The sequence below is a fragment of the Myxine glutinosa genome, chromosome 7 (assembly GCF_964187855.1).
Source record: "Myxine glutinosa chromosome 7, kmMyxGlut1.1, whole genome shotgun sequence".
Taxonomy (NCBI): Eukaryota; Metazoa; Chordata; class Myxini; order Myxiniformes; family Myxinidae; genus Myxine; species Myxine glutinosa.
Window position 1 is genome coordinate 62579176 of NC_136267.1, and position 21868 is coordinate 62601043.

General features: G+C 44.6%; 1 protein-coding gene across 4 annotated transcripts in view; it reads right to left on the bottom strand.

The window, feature by feature from the left end:
- LOC137431290 (5'-AMP-activated protein kinase subunit gamma-2) overlaps positions 1–21868 on the bottom strand; it is a 166775-nt gene that overhangs the window by 97929 nt on the left and 46978 nt on the right. Inside the window, exon 1 of one of the 4 annotated variants that reach the window (XM_068122457.2) lies at positions 12112–12332. The exons of the other annotated variants lie outside the window; for them this stretch is intronic. Coding sequence (XP_067978558.1) covers positions 12112–12207 — 96 coding nt within the window. The 5' untranslated portion in view covers positions 12208–12332. Of the gene's footprint in view, positions 1–12111; positions 12333–21868 lie in introns of those variants that run through there. 4 annotated transcript variants of the gene reach the window in all.

Sequence of the window (21868 nt, forward strand, 5' to 3'; positions counted from 1 at the left end):
ATTTTTGAAAGTGTACGATTTATGGGAAACGAACATTTATTGCAAAATGAGTTTCTTGTGACCTTCGAGTTAAAAATACGTTTAAGGACGCTGGATGGAGGATGGAGTGCAGGAGAGTTTAGGGAATGTAGAAAAAAGGCACTATAGGAGATGGATATTTTTTTTGGGATGAATTGATTTGGTGAGCAAGTCGAAAGCAGCCTTTTAAAGAAGAAGAAGAAAAAGGTGTTATAAAATATGACGGAATACATAACTTGAGGGGAAAGTGTAAACATTGAAGGTTAATGAGTGAAAACTATCTGGGGAAATGGGGGAGAAACACGTGGTCGAAGAACGAACGAACGAATAAGAATGAATAAACGAATGAGAACAGAGAAGGAAATGTTTTTTTTTTTTTTTTTTTTTTTGAGTTGAGATTTACACAAGGAAGGTGAAAAGACTGGGAATACAGAGAACGAAAGTTATTGGATCACAAACGACGGACCACTGAGAGAAAAACAAAGCCTCAAGGTTGTACAGTGCACACTGTACAAGGCCTTGCTCGCGACACGGCAAACAGACGATCAATTTATGAAAGATAAACACCGATAAACAACCAAAGTTGCACACAATAACTTCACACACCGAAAGATAAATACAGTTTCGACAAAATACAATTGTGAACAGACTTAACTTCGAAAAACGTGGAGACCGTGTGGAGCTTCGAAAATCCCTGCCGCCGTCTCCAAGATCTCGTGAGCCCTTTCCAGGGCTCGCCCAGAGCGTCCGGGCATGCCCGCTATCGCCTTTCCAGGGCTCGCCCAGAGCGTCCGGGCATGCCCGCTATCGCCTTTCCAGGGCTCGCCCAGAGCGTCCGGGCATGCCCGCTATCGCCTTTCCAGGGCTCGCCCAGAGCGTCCGGGCATGCCCGCTATCGCCTTTCCAGTGCTCGCCCAGAGCGCCCGGGCACGCCCAGCCTCGACTTGCCAGGCCGCAGCCAAACACGCCCGGGCAGGTCCAGACTCGCCTTTCCAAGGCTCGCCCTTGATACCCGGGCATGCCCGGTATAGCTTTTGCCGGGCAAACTTCCCGACATAAATGTGTATATATATTGTTGCCCGAAAAACGGGCTTGTCAGAATACCTGAGCTGTTTTGTTTCAATAAAGCAACTCGGACGAATTCCGTCTTTGGTCGCGTCAATTCTTTCGACTCGCGTTGGAGCGCAGTTCCTTCATGCCTGTCTTTAAACATCTACAGACAGGTAATTTGCCAAACGCACTAGCAAACAATGGCCTACACCCTTTAGGATTGTGGAATCTAAAATCCACAATCTAAATGCAGATGGGACAGCTGGCTTGATGTCCACAATTGAAAGACTGCGAGGATATAGGTGCCCTTACCAGAATCACAGATTAGAATGCTCGGGTTTAGTTGAATCCGACTTTGGGAGATTGAAACCCAGACTGAATGGGTCAAGGGTGAGCAAATCAACAACCGAGCCATCTTGTTGCCACTAGTCAAACATGCAAGCATTTCACCAATTCCGCACGTATTGTATTTATGCTTTTTAGTGCTACTGAACAACAAAACAAACAAATTCCGTGTTTAGCACTTCCAACTAAACTTCATGATGCTTGGATCTCAAATGTGTATGTGTCTATGTGTGTCTATGTATGTATATATATATATATATATATATATATATATATATATATATACAGACATGGCATTTAATATGGAATATTTTTTTTATGGGAGTGAACCTACTTTTCAAGATGACTTAGAACCAAAAGTTCATTGGAATTATGTTGAAATTATTCTAGATTTTGTTAAGGTGACCTTTAAAAGAAACGAAAACCACATTTGACATTTCAAAGCAAATAAATTGATCCTTGAAAGTGATGTAAACTGATATCGAACTCAATTCACGGACAGTACTGTGTTAAAATTCTGTACGTTTTCCAGAAGTATCTCTTTATTTTGCACATTAGCCAAATTTCTTTTCAACAAAAATAAAAGCTAAATTATGACTGGGATTACGGACAGCAAAATTACAGTTCAGTACCTCGTGTAACCCCCACGAGCATTCAGGAGAACACGTACACATCGAGGCATGCTGTTCAAGAGATGTGCCAAGGTTTGGACAGGAATCGCTTGCCATGCAGTGACAATAGTCTGCTGCAATTCACGCACAGAAGTCGGCTGCTGGTCAAAGTGGTCAATTTGACGCGTTAATTCTGCCCACAAGTTCTCTATCGGATTCATATCCGGGGACATGGCAGGCCACTCCATATGCTCTACACCACGGTCAGCAAGAAAGTGTTGGATCATGCGATCACGATGAGGCCGTGCATTGTCATCTTGGAAGACAAAGTTTCCTCGAAAGGCTGCACGAGCAAATGGAAGCAATGTTGCTTCCAGAATGACCCTGTACTTGAACTGGTTCAGGTTTCCATTCAGAACAACCAGGTCAGTTTTGCCCCCTTCATGAAAAGCAGCCCAAACGGTCACCCCACCACCTCCAGCTTGGACTCTTGGCACTATATAATCTTCGTTGTGGGCTTCATGCACTTGTCTGCGCACTCGGACACGGCCGTCTTGACGATAGATCAGAAATCTAGACTCATCACTGAAGGTCACGTGATTCCAGTGTCCTGGCTGCCATTGACAGTGCTCTCTGGCCCACTGCAATCGGCGCTGGCTGAGTTGTCTGGTCAGGCGTGGCTTTCTCAGGGGACGCCTGGCACGATAGCCTGCTTGAACCAGTCGTTGGTTGACTAGCCTTCTGGATACAGGCACATTTGTCAGTTGCTGCCACTCAGCCCTAAGCCGATTAGCTGACTTGGTGCGGCCATTGCAGACTAACCGGTGCAGCTGGCGATCATCTCTCCTTGTGGTTCTGCGTGGACGTCCTGGCCTCGGTATTAGAGTAGGGACACCCATCTGAGCATTTCGTTTCAGGATCTTTGACACCTGACCTTGAGTGATGCCATACTGCCGAGCAATAGCACGCCGTTTCATGCCACAATTTCGTAAAGCCACCACTCCATGACAAACAGCATTGTCAAGTTGACGGACCATCTCCAGAGGAAGCGGCAATAACTTTTGTAAACGTGCAGCAGTTGTTTTCCACTAATACAGAACGCAACAACCCTTATATACCCGATTGTGAAGCCAACCATCAAATTTACCTGTGCTTACATTTTGTCACGCCACCTGTGATATAATCCTGTTATTGACTTCTTGCTATCCCTGGTGTTGGGCTAGTGGCTAGGGTGCCGGCTTTAGGATCCTAGGATCCTGGGTTCGAATCTCGGTCGATCGCCGAATTAATGCCAGGGGGGTTGACTCAGCCTGTCATCCTTCTGAGGTCGGCTAATTGAGTACCAGTTCACTGGTAATTCCCTGTTTGTCGTTGAAGGCGGCAAAAAGGGTTGGCGTCAGGAAGGGCATCCGGCCGTAAAACATTGCTTCAAAAAGGGGACCAAAAAAAACAACAACTACCACGGTCCCCGAAAAGGCCAACCCCCGCTTTGCGGGGAAAAAATGGCCTCTAAACGGTGGTTTTATTGACTTCTTGCTGCGAAAGACAATCAGTGACATGGTTCTTTCAACAAAGACATCACCGAAGGGTAAAACAAACTCACCAGATTGATATACTGAGTTCAGAAAGTAAACCCAAGTCAAGAAAAAAACATATATCCCATATTAAATGCCAAGTCTGTATATATATATATATATATATATATATATATATACATATATATATACACACACAAAGATACATACACAAACACACACAAATTTGGAAGTGCCAAATAAGGAATCTTCAATGGCTCTTGAAATATCATGTATACAAGCGGAGTTACCAAGATGGTTGTCATGGCAACATCGTTCAGCCAATCCTAGCCATCCTTTATAATCAGGTTTAGATAAGGCCATTAGGAATAGGTATCTGCAATATGAAAGCTAAATGTTTAACAGTTTTTAAACATCACGTGCACAAAAGTACATGGACAAATGATCGATCGGAGCTCATTTTAATGTCCCCGACTCCAGCCTTGTTGGAGGGGCGGGGGATAAAGTGTGAGAACCAATGTTTTACTGGGGGTGGGGTTAAGCGACATTCAGGCCATCCTGTGGCAGGTAATCCAACAATTACCAAACAAATGCAATTGATAACTCATCATCAGGTGTTCCTCATCATCATCATCAGATGCTCCACTTTACACATTCATAAAGCTAAATGTCCACTTTTGTACTGCGGAATTCAGATCTATCGAGATTAACTGTGAGAGTAAAACAAAATGGCTAAAATTGCAGTAAAAGATTGCCATGGAATTGTTTCTGTATAAAGAAGGAAAGAACTGAGTGAAATACTGTAGCTCACATCACTTGATTTTCAATGTGTGGTATCCCAAGCACAAACAACAAGTACAGAGAAACATCTGTAATTTGCAAACCCAGGACTGGAAGATCCATAAGGCTGCTGGAAGAATCCATAACAACGATGAGCAAGACCTGAATAGAATATCCTTAAAAAATAGAAACAAGACAAGCGTTGAATTGACAACAGAACTGGCAGAAGGCCAAGGGTCCAACCATAAACATTAAGAAGATCACTTTTGAAATCAGGACTTAAAGGATGTGTTGCAGTAAGAAAACCTCTGGTAAGAAAGGAAACACGACAAAGGGTGAAATATGCACAAGAACACAGAAATTGGACAATGGAACAATAGTCAAAGGTCAAAAGTGCTTTGGACATACGAGACAAAGTTGAAGACAAATAAAAAGGATCTAATCGAAGAGAGTATGTGAGATAACAAAAAACGGAAACGTACAAAGACCCTCGGTTGAAGCAAGTAATTAAACCTGGAGGAGGTTCAATTCAAGCTTGTGGGTGCATATCCTCAAGTGGTGGAAGAAAATTGATGGTATATCAACAAATATTAATCCACCACAATATCTCCAATGGTGCAAAACTTATTGGTACAACCTCCATATTATAGCAGGATAGTTATACAAAACACTCAGCTGGAATAATTAAAACTTATTTACAAAATAAAGAGGAAGCTGAAGTTTCTCTCATCTCAAGGCCTCGATCTCAATAGCATTGAAGTATGGGACTATTTGGACTAAGGAAAAAAAAAAATTCAAATTAGATGATCTTTGGACGGTCTTCAACGAAGTGTGGAAAACCATTCCACAAGTTTATAACAACAATATTTGAAAGTGTCCCTCGAATAATTAAAATGGTGTTGAAGGAAAAGGGAGGCCATACTGGCTATTAGTTTGTATCAAGGTATATTGTGTATAAATTTGGTCATCACTTCCTGTTTTTGCTCGTCTGTGAGCAGGATATCTCAAAGTTGGACGGATTTGGACGAAGTTTCGTGGATAGTTTGGCGGTGTGTGACAAGGACGAATTTATTGGTCTTTGGTGAAGATACGGATAATTTTTTAATTTGAACAAGATTTTCTTTTTCATAAATGTATGTTTGCATTGAACACAAAGTTTTCGTTTCCTTATGCATCAGAGTAGAAAAATGCAAAATGTCTAAAACTTCCACAACAGTACATAAAGTCAAAGTACAAACCGCACACACCAACTTACTAAAAAATAAATTCACATCACCATTTCCTGAGATGTATCACCACTCAAAGAATGACATGTAGAGACGGAATGTCATCTAGTTTTGATGCCTGCACCAAAGCTCTATTCAAGCTACGTGTTGCGGACCATCGAGTTGGAATGCTCTGACAGAATCAAAGAATTCTATTTGCAGTTCATTCTCGTCAAAATTCCTGCTGCAGTACTGAAATTCCAAAGGAATTTCAAACTTTTCAAAGAAAATCATCAAAAAAGATGGCAAATTCCTCCACTCAAATAATGTTCACTAGACATGGGATGCAATACTGTTCAGAAAGTTTAATTTAAATTATGCTCAAGAATGCTACCATAAGATAAACTTTAGGTAATAATAAACTTGGCTGGCCCACAGCCTATCAAGATTTGTGTACAAATAAACCTCTTTTTCTTTCTATACGTAAAACTGCTTACTATGTCGAACATGCTAAGCACACTTTGAAAAGTCAAACAAAGTTATTTTGCCAAACCAACAGAGCCTGATCTGTTTCAGTCCTGTCACAATAGACTTTGACAGAGGTTGAGCCGATGCTGTTTATTTGGTATTCTAATGGAAAATGTTTGTGTAGCTTCACAGGCCAAATTTGTGCATGTTTTCAAGTTAAAATTGAAGTTAGTTTACATTAAAAATTCCACTGTCCCTCTCCAATGGTAAGCAACAACTTCAATATTCTAAAATGCATTAGAAAACTACATCCTATTTACGAAACGTTAGCGAGTGAATACAGAAGCCTTCCAGAATGATGATGAAGCAGTGTGATGTCCAGGGAAACTTTTTGAGAACATAATGAAACGAGCCGATGGTAATAAGTTCAGGCATGACTTCACCAAAAAGAGCATAAATCCAGGGCTAAGTAAACATTTACAAGGGACTGCCCAATCATGGGGGACTTCCTGGGTGGGTTTTTGCACAAGTTCCTCCGGAAGGTTAAGATGGTAGCTTGAGTGAAACTATGCCGAGTGCCTGCACTGCACAAATGGAGTGAAAAGTGAGGAAACAAGAAATCTTTATTTTGTTTGTTAATGAACACGAGTACAAATTCCTCCTTCAACCCCAAACCCAAAATGAGGACAAAATAAAGAGCACCTCAACTCCCTGTAAGCCCCCATTAACATGAACAGATGGATTTGACACAATCTCTATATAATTCCAGCAATCTCTGTGTGTGTGTGTGTGTGTGTGTCTGTCTGTATGCGACCGCTGTTTCTCGACAACTACCGGTCCGATATACTTGAAACTTGCCAGGTATATTGCTGGGGACCCGAGGATGTGCCTTTTCAAGGTTTGAAATTAATCGGACAAGTGGTTCCCAAGGTATGGTCACCGTACTCGCAAGCCGTTCGCTTTGGCTTTGCGAATGGACCAAACCATTTCATGTAAATAGAGGGGGGGGGGGTTCTGTGGTCGTTACTGCCACGTGGTTTCAAAGTTTTTTTTTGTTGTTGTTGTTTGCACGCATGTTTTTTTGCACGCACGTACGGGCAAGCACGTACGGGCAAGCACGTACGTGCGGGCACGCCCTAGTACTTTAAAAACAAGCATTTGTTAGAAAGGATGCAATAATAATAATAATAATAATTATTATTATTATAATGACAATTATTATTATTATTATTATTATTATTATTATTATCTTTTATTGCACTTCTTATTAAGAGCAAAATCTCAAAGCACTTTGCAAATAATGGAGGTAAGAAGAGAAGGATTTCTAAAAAGCAATGCTAAAAAGATGGGATTTTATAAGGGATTTGTAAACAAGAATTGATTAGGTTGTGTGATTTTTAGGAAGCAATGTTACAATATGCCAAAGATAAAATCGAAGAATATTGGTAATACTTTTTGTTGTATTTTGTTTTTGTCATCGTGATTCTCTGCTTGGTGTGAATCCATGTGAAGCATTCATTCTTGCTCAATAATGCAGTCGTGTAAGTACTGGATTAGTGCGTTATTGTATTGGTTTAGAAACGTGTGGTCCAGGGCCTAGTCATACTTTTGGTTTCAGACCAGGTCACTCTACTCTGGACATGCTGCTTCTGCTGTCTCAACAATGGATGGAGGTCCTCAATGCCAAACAGGAAATTAGAGCTGTCTCCCTCGACATATCACGTGCCTTCGACACGGTCTGGCACCCCGCTCTGCTCACCAAACTCTCCTCCTTTGGTATCCATGGAAATCTCCACGCATGGCTGGCGGACTTCCTCTCTAGTCGTCGTCAACGTGTGGCCCTGAATGGGTTTCTCTCATCTCCTCTTCCTGTTCAGGCTGGAGTTCCCCAAGGCAGTGTTCTGGGCCCCGTGCTTTTTCTGGTCTTCATCAATGATCTCTCTGACTCTCTCGAAAATCCTCTCTATCTCTTTGCTGATGACTCCACTCTCTGCCGCTCCATTCCTCTTCCCTCAGATCGGCAGTCTGCTGCCTCCTCACTCTCTGAAGACCTGGACAAAATCACAGACTGGTCAAACAAGTGGAACATGTCTTTCAATCCTGACAAATCTCACACTCTTACTATGTCTCTCCGAAAAGATCGACTGGACAACCCTCCCATCTACTTTCTCAACAATCCTCTCCAAGAAGTTCTGTCGCTCAAGATTTTGGGTCTCACTATCTGCCATGATCTTTCTTGGGAAAACCACATTTCCAAGCTGGCCTCCAAAGCCAGTCGCCGACTGGGCATCCTCCGTCGTGCAAAGTCCTTCCTCGGCACACCTGAGCTCCTCACCACATACAAGGCTTTCATCCGCAGCTCAATGGAATACTGTTCTCCCCTATGGGCCGGTGCTCCTGCCTCACACCTAGCTCGGCTTCACGCTGTTGAAACCAAAGCTTTCAGAATTATTGGAATCTCCCGCGATGAAGCTATCTCTGAGGGCCTTTCACTCACTCACCGCAGGCAGGTAGGTGGTCTTTCTGTCTTCTACCGACTCCTCTCCGGCCTTGCACCCCCAGCTCTCTCTGTGCTCTGTCCCCCAAATATTCCTACAGGTCGCACAAGATCTGCCAGCAACCCTCTGATGGTTAAACTGCCGAAATCTCGGCTCTCTGCTCACCTTCACTCTTTCATGCCTCTTTTCTCCCGCCTCTGGAACAAACTCCCTCACTCCCTTCAATCCCACTCCTCCCTCCAGGTCTTTAAAACAGCTGTTCACCACCATCTCTTATCTTCCCCCATCCAAAACCTTGATCTTTTCTACCCCCGCTAATTCACCCCAGATCCACCTTGTTTGAAATTCCAACTTCTTTCCTGGAAGTCCTGGCAGTGTCCATATGTTTTATACCTCTCCCACCGCCCCCGTCCCATGCCCCCCCCCCCCCCCCCCAAAGCCCTCGCCCTCTCTCAGATCTCTCGATGTCTCCATGTCTCTCGGTCCCTGCTCTCAAATGTTGTGTTTGTGTCCTTCCCCCTCTCTCCCCATCTTGTCTACCGCTCCCGATGTTATATGTTTTATGTGTCGGTTTGTCTTTCTGTGTGATTAATGTTCGCTCTTTCACGAGCCTCGATCTTGTATACAAAAAAAAAAATAAAAAAAAAATAAAAAAAAAATAGTAATGCCTAGTCAACACAGGTCGTTTAGTACATTTATTCTATCATGGCATTGGATTAATTGGTCGGTAGTGCAGGTATAAAGAAAGGTAGCGAAATGATGATTGAGACATGAGTTAGATGGTGGTGCATGTGGGGGCTGAGGAGAGCTCGTGGTGTCCGAGGGGAAGACGGAGCAGGGGAAGGCAGTGTTGAGGGCAGCGGTGCAGCCTGGGCAGGGGAAGGCGGCGGTACGGCCTCTGGGAAAGTGGCAGTGATGGCGGGGCAGGGGAGGGTAGTGGTGATGGTGGGGCATGGGAGAGAGGCAGGGAGGCGTAGGTGGTGGAGTGAGGGAAGACGGCAATGATGGCTTGGCGAGGGAAGACGGCAGTGATGGCTTGGCGGGGGATGGCGGCGGTGACGGCTTGGCAAGGAATGGCGGTGGTGATGGCAGTGTGACGGATGGCGGCGGTGATGGCAGTGTGGGGGATGGCAGCGTTGATGGCAGTGTGGGGGGTGGCGGCGGTGATGGCAGTGTGGGGGGTGGCAGCAGTGATGGCTTGGCGGGGGATGGCGGCGGTGATGGCTTGGCAAGGAATGGCGGCGGTGATGGCAGTGTGGGGGGTGGCGGCGGTGATGGCAGTGTGGGGGTGGCGGCGATGATGGCAGTGTGGGGGATGGCGGCGGTGATGGCAGTGTGGGGGATGGCGGCGGTGATGGCAGTGTGGGGGATGGCGGCGGTGATGGCAGTGTGGGGGATGGCGGCGGTGATGGCAGTGTGGGGGATGGCAGCGGTGATGGAAGTGTGGGGGATGGCGGACAGACAGAATGGGGGATGGAATGATGGCAGTTTCCCAGAGACAGACAGAATGGGGGATGGCGGCGGTTATGGCAGTGTGGAGAAAGGCGGCGGTGATGGCTTGGCGAGGGATGGCAGCGGTGATTGCGGCGGTGATGGCTTGGCGGGGGAAGGTGGCGGTGATGGCTTGGCAGGAGATGGCGGCGGTGATGGCAGTGTGAGGGATGGCGGCGGTGATGGCAGTGTGAGGGATGGTGGCAGTGATGGCAGTGTGAGGGATGGCGGCGGTGATGGCAGTGTGGTGGATGGTGGCGGTGATGGCAGTGTGGGGGGTGGCGGCGGTGATGGCAGTGTGGGGGATGGCGGCGGTGATGGCAGTGTGGGGGATGGCGGCGGTGATGGCAGTGTGGGGGATGGCAGTGTGGGGGATGGCAGTGTGGGGGATGGCAGTGTGGGGGATGGCAGTGTGGGGGATGGCAGTGTGGGGGATGGCAGTGTGGGGGATGGCGGCGGTGAGGGAGGCATCGGTGAGGGTGGGCGGGGGAAGGCAGCGGTGATGGCTTGGCAGGGGATGGCGGCGGTGATGGCAGTGTGGGGGGTGGCAGTGTGGGGGATGGCGGCGGTGAGGGAGGCAGCGGTGAGGGCGGCAGCGGTGAGGGCGGGTGGGTGAGAGTAAATGGGTGAGGGCAGCGAGGATAGTAATTAGAGCTGTGTTTCATCTTATTGGAGCAGGAGTTAAGGATGTTGAAGGAATGTTAAATGATAATATCAGTCATGGCAGGAATTCATTTGTAATGACATTTGTAATACAGCAAATTAGATATGCCAAATTGATTAGGTGAGGGATAATAGGTAGCCGAATTAAAGCAATTGGTTGTGAGGTAATGGGATCCTTTCGAGAAGAGTAAAGCATATAGACTTTGTAAATCGAGCGATATATGTCTACCTAGGGTTGGAAGAATGGTGGATGTAGTAAGGTCTTGCATTTAGAAAGTAAAGGGAATCATTTGAGGGGGGCAAAGGGAGTGTTTTCAGAATGAAGGGTAGAAGGCCTTCTATGCCAATGGAATCTTAACACAAGAGGTGGATTTCCAGAGACTCACACTCTCCCACAGGCAGCAAATTGTTGGGGAGCTCTCCATTTTGTACGAGCATCTGGCCTTGTGTATCATCATTACATCTGGCCTTGTGCCACCTGCACTCTCCTACTTCTACCCTTTCAAAGCCACCCGAGGTTGCACGTGCCTCAAGAAATGCTCACATGTTCACTCTGACCAAGTCCAGGCAGGTTGCCCACTGAAATTCTTTTACTCCCTTATTCTCCAGATTATGGAATCATCTACCTGTGTCTGTTGTGTCATCTTCCTCACTTCAGTCTTTCATCTGGGTTGTTCATCTGGGTTGTCCAGAACTACGTGGTGCACATCCACAATATGTTGATTCTCTCCCATTGTACCTCTCCAGGCCATACTCATGTTTGCGTTATTCCTCCTCGTAATGTCCCCAATACTCCTCAGATGTTTTTAAACCTGCTGCCCTTTGTCAATTAGCTCCTCGAGTCCAAACCTGTGCCAAGCAAAATTCTTTTTTTGTGCCATTCATTCATTCGAGTTTTAACACAATTGGCTCAGTATTTCAATTAATGGAGAAGTGATGACGAAGTTGCATGATGTACATACCGACGGTTCCAGCCACTCTAGACAAAAGGAAGTTCAAAGGAAATCAGATGGGGGAAAGTGGGATTGACATTGTAATCGATCAAATATAGCCCAACTCAAATTTTATTTAATTATATTAATGTCCAAAAAAAAAAAATCATAATTTTACTAATTTTAAAATTTTATTATTATGACTACGGTAATTATTATTTAAAAAAAAAACAACAAAAAAAAAAAAACCCCCACCTTTAGAGGCCATTTTTCCCCGCAAGCGGGGGTTGGCCTTTTTCGGGAACTGTGGTTGTTGTTGTTTTTCGGTCCCCTTTTATTATACGGTAATTATATAACTACGGTAATTATTATAAATAAATTATAATTAATTTTACCTCAACTTCCAATGAGAATGCAGACAACATGAACGAATCCTGTAGGCCTATGGAATGAGTGCACAATCAAATAATCAAGTGAACATTCAGCAGCTCATTGGAGCTTTAGACCAAGCTCACCTTAGACATTTGCTGAAAATTCGGAGGTGAAATTTTCAACATGAACGACAGGTGCTGCTTCCGCAGAAAACAGAGGTGCGTATCAAACAAAGACATCACCGACACTCAATTCACACCCAAGTAAACCAACAGCAGACACGGATCGGGTTCCCTCGTCCTCGTCTTCGTCAGGACCAGCAGGGCGGGACAGGCAGCACAAGTCGACTCTGCCCTCATCGCTCATATATGGCCAGCCCAGGCCTTCCCACAAAACAACCTTTGTCCTTTTGTATTTTATAAATGAACTAGCTCTTAACCAACGTTATCTCATATTATCTGAAACAGATGACTCAAAGTCTGCGATAATATCGATCAAAGAAACTAAAAGTTCAACTACAAGAGGGCATTATCGGCTTTGAATCAGAGGCAATGGTATTCGCACCCAGAACTGCACAATGGCAATCTCATCCAATGTTATAACCACACACATTCATGATATATTATACAATGGTAATGTAATACAGATTGGAATAAAGGAACCAGACATTAAATATACATTACGCTGGGCAAACGCCGGTTACACTTTTAAAATGCCTCGCACAGCTTAATGACTATCACTTACAAGCTTAGAATGTGCATTTCCAATCTCGCTTATTTGATCATTACGTATCGATTTTTCTGGTAGAGGAAGAAGTTGCACTGTAAGCTGTCGAACAGGAGCTTACTTACCTGATCCAGAGGGATGCTGCATCCATCGTCGTGTTTATAGTTTTGGGCGGCCTGGTTGGTGCCGTCACCTAACAATTATTAGTATGACCACAGGTTAACATCCCACAATGCCAATTGGTACATAGCCTCTTGAGGTCCTCCCTTGTATTCCGTTCAATGTACGCACATGATTTTCTCGACTGTAGAAAAAACAAAAAAAGCATCAAATATGAAATATATAATTGTGACAGAAATGTTTTGTTGTAGTTTTATATAATGCTACACACTAAATCAGTCCACTACCAAAATATGAACAAGGGACTGATAAGGTATTTACAATAAATTAGCAGTTCTAAGTCAAGATAAAAAATAACCCCTGTTATCCTTTCCTTTGAACTGCTTCGAGTGTTTATTTATTTATTTTCAAAGAACATCTTACTCATGCACTGACGAATCAGGTCAATATGATCGTAACTCTTAGGACAGTGTGCTTCAAGGTAAGAAGTATGAGCCATGAGGCCTTTCATCTGCAATCATTATGCAGGGAGAGAGGGAGAGGACAGAAAAAGGGGAGGAGAGGAAAAGGGGAGGAGAGAGAGGGGGAGGAGAGCAAGGGTATGAGGGAGAGGGGAGAAGAGGGTGAGGGAGTGCAAGAGACCTGAGCGGAGAGAGAGAGCATAGGCGTAGTTTGAGTTCTCTATTTGGGGGGAGAGGGGCAAGGGCTTAATATTAAAAATGGATAGCTAGGTCTGACTTCCAAAATTACCGTTTGTTAGTGTAGTTACAGTTTACGTTCATTATTGTTACTCACGTTTAAATACGGGATGTTTTTATCTTAATTGTAAACTACTGAAAAAAATTAAGGTGGGGGCATTGCCCCCCCCCCTACCCTTCCCCAAAACTCTGCTGGTGAGAGAGAGAGAGAGAAAGAGAGGGGTGGAGACTGGAGAGCTGAGGGGTAGAGATAGAGAGAGAGATAGAGAGATAGAGAGATAGAGAGATAGAGAGAGAGAGAGAGAGAGAGAGAGAGAGAGAGAGAGAGAGAGAGAGGAGACTTTTGAAGTCCTTTTATTATCAAAATAGTACAAAAATGTATTTATATCTTCACACCAATCAAAATTGCAAGAAAAAGCAATGAAATGAAAAGAAAAGGTAACAGAGGCATCACGGCACACAATTTGCCAAAATAAACCATTAACTTTAAGCAACCTACAAAAACATTACCAGTTGGTTCTCACGAACCTCGCACAACCCTTCATGACACCAAGTATTGGCGAATTCATCAAGATCGTTTGCATCTTTATAGAAAAAAAACTCTAGTTTAAGTCTTGCTGACACAAGGGCATTGAAAAACAACATTACATTGCATTCCCCGGCAGGTTTTCCATTCAATTTCTCCCTTCTTGAGAGGTATATTGCCAGCTTGGCTGTTGCGACCAGAAACCTCATTAACATATTCTCCTTGCTTGGCTTGGCATCAAAGCCGAAAATAAAAGAACACAACGAGAAACCAACCCTCATTCTGTGTGCCACGAGATTAAAGCACCGAAACAAAGGAACCAATCTCACACAATTAATGAAGGCGTGGAACACGTCCTCCGTGCATATGCAGAATGGGCAACATGTGGATGTAGGAGAGAAATGGCTGATTAACTTATTAGAGGGGACTATCCAGTGGATCAGTCTCCATTGGAGATCACCGGATCTTTTACTTATGAGCTTGCTATACATGGAGTTCCATACAGGTTCAGAGGGGGGTCCCACAGGCAACAGTTTCTTCCACCGGATTACTCCATTTAGCGGCGTATCCCCCAGCAGTAACTTGACACACGATTTGTATAGCTCTTTACTGCTGGTTTCTTGAAAGGGGCTTATCCCCATGCTAACCGGGGGTAAGTCTTCCAACTTGAAGTGCACCAGTAACCCAGGAAAAATCCACTCGTCGTGCAATGGTTCGAGCTCGTGGGACCAGCATACTCTCAGCTGTACCCCTATTCGTATCACCTCTCTCACCACTTTTGCAGTCACTCTTTCAGACCGAATTCCTGCTAGCTCGGCTACTTCTCGAGCTGATTTCCACCCGCAACCTGAAACTTGCCGGAGGTGCCATACTTTTGTGATGCCGGCAGTTATGAAATGCTGGCAGAGGTCCCTACTTTTGGGTATGTTTGGGAAAAGCCGATTGCAGAACAAAGGCTCTTGTGCAAACATATGAATATCGTAGATGTCTTCTTGACGGCACACAGTGAGGTTCTGCCAAGCATTCAACACACTCTGATAAAAAACAGGAAGAGGAGATGTGTCAACTTGTTGAAGCAGGACCAAGAAACATTCGCGGCCATATCCCAGCCCACCAGCTTGCCGCAAAATGTGGGTGGCCAAAACATGGTTTGGTAGTTGTTCTTTCACCAAAAGTTTTTGCACAGTGCATAGCCGAAAGGCCATTATGCGGCTCCTGATGTCGACCATACTCTGGCCACCCTCGGCCAATGGACGGCATACAACGTTTGGCCGTAACCAGTGATGCCCTCCCCAAAAGAACTCCAACAGTTGTCTTTGCACTTCCTTCACCAAGCCTTCTGGTGGTTGCAGGCAGATGAATCTGTGCCACAGGAAGGAGGCGACGAGGTTCTTGACTACCAAAACTCGGCCCTTATACGAAAGGTGAGGCAGGGCTCTCCTCCATCTACTCAATCTCTTCTTTACGCGTTCAGCGACACCTTCCCAGTTTTTCTGGCTGTACTGTGGGGATCCAAGGAACACTCCAAGATAGCGAACACCTCCATCCACCCACTTTAAACTTGCAGGAAGGTGTATTGGCGGGTCTTGCGCCATTCCAGATGCGCTGTCCCTGACAGAGGGAACCCATAGCGCTTTGCTCTTTTCCCAGTTGCACTTCAACGAGGAAGCTAAACCAAACAAATGTAGGCACTTAGCCAGAGCTGCAATGTCGTTATTGTTTTTAACAATGATTGCAACATCATCAGCATACGCCGATACAACAACTGGAGGATGATCAGGAGATATGCTCATTCCAGAAACGTTATTCCTTAGTGACACGAGAAGTGATTCCATTACAAGGGTGAACAGTAAGCCGGAGACGGGGCAACCTTGCCTTACCCCCCTTTGAACCTGTATGGGAGAACAAAGCTCATTGTTCACCTTTACTAAACTGAATATATTGTTGTACAATAAAGCAATATAAGTTCTGAAATTATCTCCAAATCCACAGGCTTCAAGCACATGATTTAAAAAGACATGATCGATGCTATCAAAAGCCTTTTCTAAATCAAGAAAAATTATACCAAAATCATTCTGCACACAGTTGCCATCTATGAGATCTCTAATGAAAAATATGTTATCATACATAGATCTACCTGGAATACAATAACTCTGATCAGGGTGAACCAAATCGCCAATTACCCTTTTAGCTCGATTCGCCAGAACTTTTGAAAGGATTTTATAATCAGTGCATAGTAGAGAAACAGGTCTCCAATTCTTCATTTGTCGCAGATCACCAGCCTTTGGAAGAAGGGACATCACCGCTCTTCTCATACTTAAAGGCAATTCTCCATGAGTCAGTGATGATTCAAGAACATGCATCAGTTCTGGACCTAATAGTTCCCAAAATTCCTCATAAAATTCAGCCGGCAGACCATCGATTCCAGGGGCTCTTCCCGAGTCCATTCCAGCCAGGGCTTGCGTTAACTCCTCAAGCGTAATTGGCGAGTCCATATCCAGCCGCTGGGACTCGGTTAACGAGGATAGGCGAGAGGTTAAAAGTCTCATTGTTTCCTCACAAACGACCTGTTTTGAAAACAGTTTGGAAAAGAAGTCCTGAACACATAACCGTCTGTCTCTGGGATTAACAACGACAGTTCCGCCAGGATTAATTACCGAAAAGATGTTCTTGGGTGCTTTAGTGACAGAGTCCAGACGAAAAAAAGCTTTGCTAGGGGTATCTAAAACCTTTAAGTTCTTAACCCTTAGTCTGAGCAACAACCCTGCTGCTTTCTCCTGGATTAACTCTCTCAACTGAGTCTTCTTTTCTAGTAATAACTGGAAGTTTCTTGCATTATTATTTTTAGCAAGTTTACCTTCGAGCTGTACAATGTCAGCCTCCAAACAAGTCATTGTTATATTCTTCACATTTGTAATGTTAGCTCTGAACTGTTGACAAAACACCCGAATCTGGGCTTTCGTATTGTCCCACCAAAGATTAACAGAAGAAAAAGAGGGCTTTCTTTGGATTTGATTAGCCCAGAAAACTTGGAAGGCTTCTTTAAATAGACCATCTTCTAGAAGACTAGTATTAAATTTCCAGTATGCACTTTTATTTATTGACTGAGGAAAAAGAAACCCCATGGTTACTAGATGATGGTCTGAGAATATTGACGGAAAATAATCCGGAGAGACTATAGCGTTTCTAAAAGGTGAGTTTATATACCATCGGTCGAGTCTCGCAAGGGACACTCTTCCTCCGGTGATACGGCTCCAGGTAAACTGAGGTTCATTGGGGAAAAGTACCCTCCATACATCTAGCAAACCCACCCGAGAGAGGAAAAGGGATAAATCAATACATGATTCGGGATGAGGTTCTGCCGAGTTCCTGTCCATTACAGGTTCAAAGGTACAGTTAAAATCACCCCCGATACACGTACATTGGTTTAGGTCAACTGTCTGCAGGTGATTAATCACAGACGCAAAGAAAGCTTTCCGTTCTGTGCTCTCACTTGGTGCATACACATTGAATAATGTGAAATGGAAGTTATTAACCTCCAGTTCAAGAGAGCTGAATCGGCCTTTAATGATCTCCTGGAAGAGGATTGACTCAGGTACTAGCCCTGGTCGAAGTACGAACGCAACACCTGCCGAAAGGGAAGACAGGTTGCTAAAAAAGCACTGTCCCCCAAAAACGCGACACCAATCATATTCTACGTTTTGGGTGATGTGCGTTTCCTGCAGTAAAAGTACATCGACGTTTTTGCGCCGAAACAAACTTTGCACTTGAGCTTGGCGGTTTGGGTTTGCACCTCCACCATTAATGTTCAAGGTGCCAAAGGTAATTTGCTTCATTCCTTATCAAAGGGTTTGATTGGGTGTTGCGAAATCTCAAGACTGGCTTTTGTAATAAATTTCCTGAGTCGGTGAAATTGTGACCTTGTTAGTGGAAAATCCTTGCCCTTTCTTGTTATTTCCTTTGCTGATTGAATAAATGAAACTAAATCGGGAAATGTATCCCTGATAACTACATTTCGCTGTCTATAGGTTTCATTCAAAAAGGAGAGTACGAGTTGAGGAGATATCATTGGCTGACTCAACTGAGACTGAGACAACTCAGGCACCTCCTCATCCTCATCAGATTCCGACAAGTCTGACAAGGTCCCTCCAGGATCGAGGATGTCGGCCTCCGTGGTCACTATGGGAATTGTCAGTATCTCTGGGGATTCGCTGGAGAGCTCCACTGTGCAATCCACGATGCCCTGGTGATATTTGTGCTCGTCAGAAGTTGAAGCCTCAGTTTCATCCTCTTGTGGAGCACAATCTACCGAATCGATGAACGACTCGGTAACACAGTTTTGAATCTGCATCGGTAGAGCAGCACTGCAGAGGGATGAGTCAGTCACTGTCTGCTCGTTCACAGTGACTGATGTCAATGATCGTAATGGTTCGTTCGAGGGTTTATCAACGTGTTCAGCATTGCAACTTATTTCACCCCTATAGCAATTTGCATCCACAGAGTTTGTACACGAACCTTCAGACATATTATCCTCAGTTGCAGCACCGGATTCACCATCCCTTTTTTCAAACCCGATGGAAGCATTAGGAACACATTGAGGTGTGTGTTCAGCTACACTGGCCTTCTCCAATACCACCTTTTTAGGATTACTGGTAGAAAAATTATCAACCGACACCCTTCGTTTTTTAGAACCAATAATAGGGTCCTCCTCCATTCCTTCACTACATGAGGGAATCGCAGCAAAGGTTGTGCGAGTTGGGGTCGCTTCGGTTTCCGTGACAGGAAGTGAAGTGCGATCGTTTTTTGGACTCGGGATATGCGCATCGATGCTGCTATTGTTCGTCTCACTGCAGGAGGGAACAGCAGGAACCGGCACACTCACAGGATTAACTCCAATCGGTTGAATAGAAACACGAGTATTATCCTTTTTACAATCGGTGTATGCGTGGCCATTTTCCCCACACTTTGAACACGAAACCTTGGGACAAAAACGTTTAACGTGACCAAAGGCTCCACAGTGAAAACACGTTAGTGAGGCTGACAAGGCATACATTTGATACTCCCGATCGTCGGATTTTACTTTAAATGAAATATTTAACCCTGTATCATCACCACGATCGGGAAGTACCATGTAAACTTGGCGACGGAAACTCATTACGTGTTTTATCCTCTCGTCTCGGCTCTTCAGAGGGATCATGGACATTCTTGACACAGCTGTTCCATAACGGGAAAGGACTGACATTAGTTTGTCGTTTGGTATAAATGGTGGTACGTTTGATACAACGATTTTCATCGCTGGAGTATCCATGGGGGACGCTAACATAAACACACCACCTTCTGTGGCTAAACCTGCACTCACGACGTCATGAACAAAGTTTTCTTCGGACAGGAAGATAACAACTTTTTGATTCATTCGTGAGGCAGCTCGGACATGCTCACACCCGATTATTTTCCCCACTGCGAGTACCACATCCTCAGTGAGGACTCCTTCTGGTGGAACACACACAAATGCATGCTTCCTCGTTAGGCTATCGAACGCCTCTAACCGAGAGCGTGCATTCGCCATACCAGCGAATTCAACACCCCCACTTGTCCGAACCGGACAAGAAGGTATCAAACCAAAATAATCAAACTAAAGTAAGTAATAAACGTGCATTATAAGCACAAAAATGGCTTACAAAACGCCGTCGAAGCCAGTAGGCCGCACCCAAAACGGGCCCGCTCTCAATCCTCTCTCTCTCGAAGACAAAAGTGTAGAACGGATGAAAACAAAGTGCCAAAGTACACAGGATAGGAAGGAGAGGGAGGGGGGGCAGGGGAGGGCAGGAGAGAAGGAAAACTCGCAAAGAACTCACTACACCACAGAGCAGTTGCTCACAGCCGCCATGACGCCACGCCCAACACACGAACGGCCAGCAGGGGGCGCGAGAGAGAGAGAGAGAGAGAGAGAGAGAGAGAGAGGAGAGAGAGAGAGAGAGAGAGAGAGAGAGAGAGAGGAGAGAGAGAGAGAGAGAGAGAGAGAGAGGAGAGAGAGAGAGAGGAGCGGAGAGTGGAGAGAAAAATGAGAGAAAGAGGAGGGGGCAGAGAGAGAGAGAGAGAGAGAGAGAGAGAGAGAGGAGGGGGCAGAGAGAGAGAGAGAGAAATTCTACAAAACATTTTTTGGTTCTATAGAACATTTTGTGCAGGACGAGAGGGAAGGGAGAAAGAGCAGACATCACAGATGCCTGTGAAAAATGCATCAAATGGGGATCATCATTCAAAACTCACTGTGCGTGTCTGCAACCTTCCAAGTACCAGGAAATCCCTAATGAGTAATGTGGAAACAAACAAATGATCCTCATCTTCATCCCCAGTCTAAAAGTGCTCGGTAAACAAGATTTTCCCAGCACTTTTCTGAGTGTGTCGTGCCTAATGGTGTTACTTAGGCAGTTAAGACCGAAAAATAGGACGTATCGTTCTTTTTTTTTTGTATACTGAATCGAGGCTCGTGAAAGAGCTAAGTGGGGCTCTTTGTGGAACGTCAAAACGGCAAACATTTTTTCAGGAAAGCACCAAATTTGGCACAGATGTAGTGTGGACCTATACAATTGTTTTCCTGAGGGGCGCCTAGAAATTCAGAACCCCTGGTGGCCGCCATATTGAATTTCAACATGACCGCCCTCTGTGACCTATTTCCCTCAATAACTTCGATACTATGAGCGATAACACCACAGTTCCAGTGTCTTACCCCATGTTTTCATGGTCTCTGAATCCAATGGGATCAATTGCATAAAGATTGGCATCCATCATCTTTAATTTCAAGATGGCCGCCATGGTGTTTCCATTTTCCTTGAATCTCATAGTATTTTAGGTAAAATTTCAATTCCAAGTGATACACATTGCTTTATTGGTCTCTGATAACAATGGAATACCACCGTTTAGAGGCCATTTTTAAACGGTGGTATTCCATTCTTATCAGAGACCAATAAAGCAATGTGTATCACTTGGAATTGAAATTTTACCTAAAATAATTTCTATGAGCGATAACATTATAATGTTATAATCTGATAACAATGGAATGGTATTAATTAATCAAAGTTACACACAGTTGCAGTTTTAACTTAAAATATTGTGGGCACTTGAAAGGTGGAGGCTCTCGCACAGACGCGTAGTACTACAAGCACTGTCCATCGCAGTCACACAGTGATGTGCAGGGCAGATTTGCCCTGGAGCATTTACAGTTGCCTTTACAGGCCGACTTACAATGGCAGCTTGTAAGCTCTGAACATGCCTCCTGTATCAGTGGTATTGTGGTCCAAATTGGTGTCCAAGAAGTCCCTGTTTTCATCCAGCCCCAATCAGCTGGTGATGGAAGTTCTGGGTAGGGCACAAGTGCCTGACTCCATACGTGTCCAGCCTGAAAACATACACGTTTTAGGTGTTGTTCGAAGGCGTCTGCTGTTGGGGGAATGTGATCAATTGTTCTTGCCTTCTTCGTGAACAAGTGTCGGCGCATGTCATTCACTGTCTTTATCTCGGTAGTCCGGTCATAGAGGATGGCAACATATTGTAACGATTTTGAGAAGTGTGTAACGATTTTGAGAAGTGTGTAACAATTTTGGAGGAAGTGTAATGAATGTGAAAACGTTACAATGGAAACGTTACAATGTGAACGTTACAATGTGAACGTTACAAACGTACGGTACCACCCTGTAATGTAAATAATGGTCGCAGTCAGCGTCCTAGTTAATTGCATGAAATATACACGCAGGTCACGATATATCTTTTAAATAGTGTATTTCCTTATTCCATGTAGGCTAAGTATGTGTTTTCCCACTAGATTGACTTTGC